At 48.9% G+C, this 8,010-nt stretch overlaps 1 protein-coding gene and 1 long non-coding RNA gene across 2 annotated transcripts in view; one reads left to right on the top strand and one right to left on the bottom strand.

The window, feature by feature from the left end:
* Positions 1–2,894: 2,894 nt before the first annotated feature.
* Positions 2,895–5,229, top strand: LOC118984928 (RLA class II histocompatibility antigen, DP alpha-1 chain-like; the record flags this gene model as incomplete). The annotated part of the gene is given in 6 exon segments (XM_037043127.1): positions 2,895–3,087; positions 3,090–3,218; positions 3,560–3,575; positions 3,577–3,845; positions 4,054–4,187; positions 5,200–5,229. Coding segments are annotated over 6 exon segments (771 nt in total), but the record flags the coding sequence as incomplete, so codon positions are not given.
* Positions 5,230–6,942: 1,713 nt separating this feature from the next.
* Positions 6,943–8,010, bottom strand: part of LOC118984929 (uncharacterized) — a 12,474-nt gene continuing 11,406 nt past the window's right edge. Inside the window, exon 4 of the long non-coding RNA XR_005066015.1 lies at positions 6,943–6,955. This is a non-coding gene — a long non-coding RNA (uncharacterized LOC118984929). The remainder of the gene's footprint in view (positions 6,956–8,010) is intronic.

Below are 8,010 nucleotides of genomic sequence, written 5' to 3'. Positions count from 1 at the left end.
ATCCTCCGGGACAGTCTGTCTCTCTGCTATTTCCGAGGCAAACTTCTTGAAATAAAGTCTGCGATGTCTGTTTTCGACTTTCTCCCGTTTCATTCGGTCCTTGGTTCTGCATCCTCCCTGAGCCTCCCCACCTCTGATAGTCTCCACACAACAGAACCAGCGGTCACTTCTCTCTGTATCTTACCTGCGCGAGTAGTAATATTTGTGACCACTTCCTCCTTCCTGGAACTTTCCTCTTGTCCCCTGTCTTTTATGAGCAGGCTTCCTCCTTGTTTTCTTCCTGCTGTTGAAGCCTGCCCTTTCAGCCTTTTGTCAGAACACAGGGCCCCGCACTCAGATCCTGCTTTTATGACTTTATATTCTTTTCTTGGGTGACCCAGTATGAACTTATAACTTCACCCACCACGAGGAGGAGTTCTAGTCTTTGTGCCTAGTGCAGTCTAGTCCCGGATTCATCCACTATTTCAATCGTCCTCAAACCAATTCCACGGCGTCCCCTGGAAATTCAGACCCAGCATGTCCCAAAGAGAACGCTTTTTCTTCTATCACTTTCCTGCCCGTCATTACCTTCTCAGACGCCGCAGTCCTCCACGTGCCCGGTTCTTCTGGACCTCATATCCCCACTCCCACCCCACCATGCATGGATTCCTGTGGCTTCTCATCTCTCTCTCTTTTTTCCCACAAGATTTTATCCATTTATTTTTAGAGAGAGGAAGGGAGAAAGAGAGGGAGAGAAACATCAGCGTGTTGTTCCCTCTTGAGCGCCACCTACTGGGGACCTGGCCTGCAACTCAGGCATGTGCCTTGACTGGGAGTCCAACTGGTGACCCTTTGCTTCACAGGCTGGTGCTCAATGCACTGAGCCACATCAGCCAGGGCAGCTTCTCATCTACCATTCAGACCCATCTGCTCTTCTCCTCACCCTGTGTGCCTGCCCCACAGACACCTCCTCACTTCTCACCTGATTGCCCAAGGGTCCTACTGGTCTTGCCTTCAAACTGGACTCCCCAGTCCACCTGCCCTGTGTTGCCACCTCCAAGAACAAATCTGATCATTTCACTGTCTTAACTGAAAATCTTCTACGATTTCCCAGGGGCTGTGGGATAAAGTCCAAACACGGGCTCAGCCCAGGGCAGGGCACGGGGCAGCCCCCACCCCTCAGGTCTGTCACACCGACCACAGCTTCACTTCTCCAGGCACGCTCTCGCCTCTGCACTCCTGAGCCCACGTCCCTGAGAGCAATGCCGTTTCCCCCTTTCTCTGCTTCGCTAACTGCAGGGAAACCCGAGCTCTAGGAAGCCTCCCTCAGATCTCATTTTGACATAAGGCTTCCTTTGCTGTCAAGCAGTATGTTGGGTACTGCTCGTGATTCCTCAGCAGTGATCAGGCCACACGCACTGTGTGCAGTAATGGCTTGTCTTTCTCATTCTTTGGATGCTGAGCAGTTCGAGGACAAAAGCCATGTGCACTGAGTTATATCCTTGGTGCCTGGACAGTGAAACTTCACAGTAAATATTTTCTTGACCTAATAAAATTAACATTTTTGCTTCAAAATGCACAGACCTTCAGTTTTAAGAATTTGTGAAAAGGATGCAAATTAAATATCCACCAGGGCTGGTGTGCGTCAGGGCATTGACAACTGCAAACCAAAGTGTCAGCAGTTCGATTCCCAGTCAGGGCACATGCCTGGATTGCAAGCCAGGTCCCCAGTTGGGGGCACATGACAGGCAACCACACACATTGATGTTTCTGTCTCGCTTTTTCTCTCCCTTCCCATTTCTCTGGAAACAAATAAATAAAATCTCCTAAAACAGAAATACCCGGACGTGAGCAAACTGCATCCGTATGGCTGAGTCTGTACCGTTTCCCCTCCTTCCATTTTCGTTTAGCGGCTCTTCTGTAGGTGAGCGATTCTCTTGCCACTGCAGTCAGAGGAGGGCCCCAAGCAGTCACATGTGACAGTGGATCCTGTCACTGGGGGTGTCTAAGGAGAGAACTGTTTTCCACAGATTGGGGCTGTGAGGACAGGTCTTTAATTAGGGAGTTAGAACCCCCACGGTGTGGACTCCCCTGAGCTCCTCCTCCTTTCTCAACCCCACACACTGTCATTTTGATTGTTTTACAGTAATACTAATAGACTTTTTTGTTGTCAATCTTTGGTTGCTTTTTACGCATCCATTCAAACTAAGATATTATCCCGGGAGTGTCGTGAATGCAACTACTTCATTTCCAGTGGCAACTGCAGTGAAACATATTTTCAACAAGAAAACGTGGGAATGTGTAAATACTGATATTTTTAAATTTAGTATGCCTAAAATGAAAGTATCGTGAACAAAATGACATACTCTATTATTTTTATTAAATAAGGAAAGTAACGTAGAGTCTGTGTGTAGCACCAAAACTCTGGAGGGTTTTTCATTTCTTTCACTGTTTAGACCATTTTCCACTCTGAAAACTTTTTATCCCCTCTCCCTGCCCCCCTCTGCGGCTTCCTCGTGCCTGGTCCTGTTAGGACTCTGAGAGGCCGTGGGGTGGGGTGGGGCGGGCGGTTCGGTGTTGCTTCTATGGGGAGTTGCGTTACTGTGGGCCAGTTACTTACCCCTGTGGTCTGTGCCCTAATAAGCAGAATAATGCTGCACCTGGGGGGTGGGGGGCGGGAGTGAAGATTCAGCAGTAAGTTGAGCTCATGGTCCGTCCTCAGTAAATACTGTCTTATTATTGTGTTCAACATCACCATTATTGTACTGGGGGCACGGATGTTTCAGTCTTTGGGAACAGGAGAAACAACCTCAGTTTTCAAGAAGTCGTTTCTCTTGTGGTCCTTCCCATTTCTTTTCTTTCACGCTGCATTTCTCACCTTCTGTGCTTTTCCTTCATGTTGCCAATAACCCTCCTTTACCTACTCGCTTTCTGTGTTCCGTTCTCTTTTCCTACCCACTCACCTGTCCACCAGCCTCCCCTCTCGAACTTCATGCCGTGGACCACGTGTCAGCGTAGGCGAGTTTGTCCAGAGTCACAGGCCCTCCAGGGAGTTCGTGCTCGAATTTGATGAGGACGAGCAGTTCTGCGTGGACCTGGGTAAGAAGGAGACTGGCATCTGCTGGAGTTTCTTCACGCCTTTGACTATGATGCTCGGAGGGGTAGTGCTGACATCGCTGTGGCAGGAAGGAACTCGAACACCCCGATCCGACGGTCCAACCACGGCAGGGCCACACAGGGCACCGCTTACCCTTGCTGGCTCCTCTCCAGCCCCGCTGCAGGGTCGGGGAGAGGAGACCCAGATGCCCACGTGTGATGAACCCTGAGAGTGGGCAGGATTCCATCCACAAAATTGGGCACCGAGGCCATCAGAGGAGGCATTTTCCTCTTACCAAGAACGAGGCTGGGATGAGGGAGGCCAGGTCAGGAGCCTGAGAAGCTGGGACTCTGAGCTGGGAGCCCTGGGGGCAAAGGGTGGGCCTGACAGAGGTGGGGCCTCATCTGCAGAATATTGGGCCTGAGGTGGGCCTTTGAGATGCAGACAAAGGCGGTGGACTCACCAGGTCCCATCCCCTCTCAGAGCCCCCTGAGGTGACTGTTTCCCAAGGAGCCTGTGCAGCTGGGGCAGCGCCACACTCTCATCTGCCATGTGGACGAGTTGTTCCCACCCGTGCTCAGTGTCAGCTGGCTGCGCAACGGCCAGGCAGTGACCGAAGGGGTGGCCGAGACCATCTTCCTGCCCAGCACAGAACTCAGATTCCACAAGTTCCACTCCCTGACCTTCGTGCCCCCAGCAGATGACATCTACGACTCCCAGGCAGAGCACTGGGGCCTGGGCGGGCCACCCCTCTGCACTAGGGGATGGAGCCCCTCCCTTTGCCAATGCCATCCTGACACCATCTGGACTCCCAGGACCCCTCTCTCCCTGGTATCCGCTTTCCTTAATTCCGTGGTTTATTGTCACTTTATCGAAACCTCACATCTCATGGTTTCTGACTCTTAATTCTTAATGTCCCACCCCTGAGGCCATCCTGCTCTTTGCACCTCTGACTCCATCTGTCCTTTGTGTCCCAGAGGCCCAGGAGTGGATCCAGGTGCGGGAGACGACGGAGACTGTGGGCCTGGTGGGGGGCCTGGTGGGGATCATCGCTGGCACCATCGTCCTGAAGACCAGGAGACCCGAGAGCACCTCAGGTGCAGGGACCCCTGTGAGTCACCCCCAGGTGGGGATATTAGGGACACAGTGGGGAGAACCATGTGCTCCTGAGCAAGGACCTGCTGCCCTACCACATAGAAGCCAATACCGTGCAATCAGCTTTTGGGAGAAGAAAGGACTTTATCTGAGGGTCAACTGTCAAGGAAACAGGAGGCAGCTCAAGTCTGTGTCCTGGGATCCAGGGCTGGGGGCGGGGCTTTAAGGGGGGGCAGTTAAGGGTTCACAGAGTCACTCATGAGTGGTGCTTCCCACGTGTTACTGGTAAGTGATGCATCCACTGTTTAAACTCTGGGTCTGGTTAGAAACCACATAGGACCAGTTTGAGCAGCTCTGCGGGACAGATGGGAAGGACAGGCACTTCAACAGTGTGGTTACTGAACCAGGGGGAGGCAGCAACAGGAGCCATGGGGAAGCACTTCCCCTGAGGCGCTGACTCCGAACCAGGCACCGGTCCACGTGCCTCTGCTGTGTTCCCTTCCTTATGTTTGGACGTTGTTCCATTATTTCCCACAGTACAGGTGGGAAACAGACTGTGGAGAGGCGAGGGAATCTGTCCAGGGTCACACAGCCTGAAAAGTGCGGAGCCTGGATCTGAACTTGGACACTGGGGCTCCAGAGGCTGCAGACTTGGTCAATATGTGGATTTTATCATCTGCAGCCAGTATCTCCCTCCCCTTCGGTCTTCATGGCCTTGATTTTCTTCTGCTCTCGTAACGATGTGTAGAACCTCTGATGCCAGTCTGACATGTGCAATAAGGGACGTTCTACCTTCTGTATAACCTCAAAGGGAATGCATCTAATTTCTCCAAAAAATATATTTGCTATAGATTTTTGGTTTGTAATCTTTACCATGTGCTGGATTTATCAGATTTTGTTTATGCTCTTATTGAATTGAAATCAGTGGACATTAAAATGAATTTTCTTTTTTGGCTTACTAATTTTGGGTCACATTTTAGCTCCCTTGACATTGAACCACTGCTGCACCCTGGGCTTTCCTGTCTCAGCCTATCAGTGGTGAGGCCGTCAGCTGTTAAGTCCCTGGGGCCCTCGCCTGGGCGCCCAGTTCTTGTGGAGACCCCCACAGACATTCCCCTAAGCAGAGCCGGTGTTGTGGCCGGACTGGCCCTTGTGGTTTGTGTTATGGTTACAAGATGCATCTCAGCCACGACCATCAGGGGACTGTTGACAAACAAGGTTTATTATTGACAGGCCCTGGAGGGTTGTGGTTGCGTGCCCAGGGCTGCACAGGGGGGGAGGGGGGGGAGAGAGAGAGACCTCCGGGGGTCTTTCTTTATTGGGGTTGAGACTAGGTTGCCTAGGGTTTCCTGGTTCAGTCTTTATTGGTGAATTTAAAACAATAGAGGCAGAGTTAAAGCCCCAGCAGGGGCCCTCAAGCAGTCAGTCATCTAGGTCACCAGGGCTTCCTAATGGGAGCTTCCTGGGTGGAGCAGGGGCCTCTTTTCCTGCTGGTGTAGCTGACAGTGTGCGGACCTGAGGTGGGCGGTTTTGAATAGATGGCTCCACAGTCCGGAGCTTGGTGTCAGGCACTTACATTACAATATACAAAGCTGATTGTCAGGCATTCACACTGGGCTAGCATAACTCTCGTTCAAAACGATTTATTTTTGTAACACACTGTTGGATTCGGTGGATCCAACATGGATGAAGTGACTGTATTATTTTCTCTCTTGTACTGCCCTTAGTGGTCTCTGGAAATAAAGGCGCACCAGCGTCACTCAGGACTCAGGCAGCTTTGGTCGATTCCAGAGTCCAGAAGAGCACCTACAGGGGAAGAAGGGTTGGGTTTGGAAACGTGGTTGGACTCACGTGCCCGCACCGTTCCCGGGACTGGGCCTTCGGAAGGTATCTTTGCCTTCAGTTCAATGTCTCTGATGTTCCTTACCTAGTTTGGTTTTCTCTTTTTCCACGTATTTTAACCTCTACAGTTTTCTAGAAATTTATCCATCTTATCTAAAATTTCAGACATTGGCATAGAGTTAGTTGATTGCAAGTTTTTGTTTCATTTAAAATGGCCCATATATATAATTATTTCTCCTTCTCCTTGTGAATTTCCTATATTTTCACGGACAGTCTTGCCAGAGGTCTACTAACCTCACGAAACTTTCCATTGAATCAAAACCTGATTCTGTCCATCTTCCTTGTTTTTCCTATTTCATTGAGCTCGGTCCTGTCTTCATCATTTACGTATTTCTCTGCTTTGCTGCTCTTCTGCTTTCCACCCTCCTGATGGAAAGGATAAGCTCATTCACTTTCAGGCCTCCTCGTCCCAGTGAGTGTGTTGCACAGCTGGACGCCTGCTTCCCTGCACTGCCTTCCGTGCACAGACTTGCCCTGAGACCCAGGTCTTCCACCGTGTGTCTTTCCAGTGCCGTGGTGATTTCACTGTGTGTTTTAGGTATTCGGAAATAATTAATCAATTTTTAGAAATGGATTTAGAATTCAGTTGCATTATGGACAAAGTCTGTGTGATACCGATTGATTTGAACACACCAAGGCTTCCTGTGCGGCTTAGTAACTGTTAGGTTTTCAAACATTTTCCTTGGGTGCTTGACGAGAGTGTGTATGTTATACTCCTGTGTTGGCTGTATAAATCTCTGTGTGACTAGTTATCTGACTCTTTTATTTTATTATTTAGATCATCTATAGCTCTGTTTATTTTCTCTCCACTTCAGCCCTCAGGATATGTTAAAGTCTTCAGCTAAAATTTTAGATTTTTTATTTTTAGTCTTCTCCACTTTTCTGTTATTTGTGTATATATATGTGTGTGTGTGTGTATATATTTGTGTGTATATATGTATACACACAAATGATAGAAAAGTGAAAATATTTTCAAGTTTTATTTCCAGGGTTTTGTGTGTTTAGAATTATTATAGTTTTTCTTTTGTTTTTAATTTTTTAAAACTTAAAAAATTAAGAGTTCCTTCATTTTAATTGGTTAACTCAGTCAATTAGCAATTGCCATTATAGTAAAACCATACTGTCATATTATTAAAATGTTTTGTTAAATACACTCTATTTTTATTCACTTTCCCCATTTGTTCCTTTCTAAATGATAGGCCAGATCCTGTTGTTACATAGGCTGTCTGCTCTAACCGTGCTCAGGAAGTGGCTTGTCCTAACGTAACGTCAGAGTGACGCTGGTCTGCCCGCCGGACCGTAAGAACCGGGGACACCCTGCCCTCTCCCTGCTGCACAGGAAAGACGAGTCTCTGCCACCTTTGTTCTCCCCTTACCGCCACCCTCACCTCCGCTATGTCCACACTGACTCCACTTTCAGTCTGGGGGCTTTGTAAATGGAAGTTGTTGGGGCGACATTGGTGATAACACTATATAGGTTTCAGGTGTACAGTTCTATAATGCATCATCTGTAGGTTGTATTGTGTGCTCACCACCCCGAGTCAAGTCTCCTCCGTCACCATTATCCCCCCACACCCTCTTCCACCCCCCACCCCCTTTCCCCCTGGTCATCACCACGCTGTTGTCTGTGTCCATGAGATTTTTTCTTTTTGCTTAATTCTTTCACATTTTCACCCAGCCCTGCAAACCCCCCTCCCCTCTAGCAGCTGTCAGTCTGTTCTCTGTGTCTATGAGTCTGTTTCTACTTTGTTTGTTAGTCCTTTTGTTCCATGAGATTCCACATGTCAGTGGAATCATGTCGCACTTGTCCTTTTTGTGGCTTATTTCACTTAGCATAATACTCTCCAGGACTATTCATGCTGTCACAAACGGTAAGATTTCTCTTTTTTATGGCCGAGTAGTATTCCATTGTGTAAAGGTATCACCGACTTCTTTAC

Source organism: Sturnira hondurensis, unplaced genomic scaffold (genome assembly GCF_014824575.4).
Source record: "Sturnira hondurensis isolate 20B ecotype Veracruz unplaced genomic scaffold, ASM1482457v3 Scaffold0004040, whole genome shotgun sequence".
Taxonomy (NCBI): domain Eukaryota; kingdom Metazoa; phylum Chordata; class Mammalia; order Chiroptera; family Phyllostomidae; genus Sturnira; species Sturnira hondurensis.
This window is presented reverse-complemented; position numbering and strand designations above follow the sequence as displayed.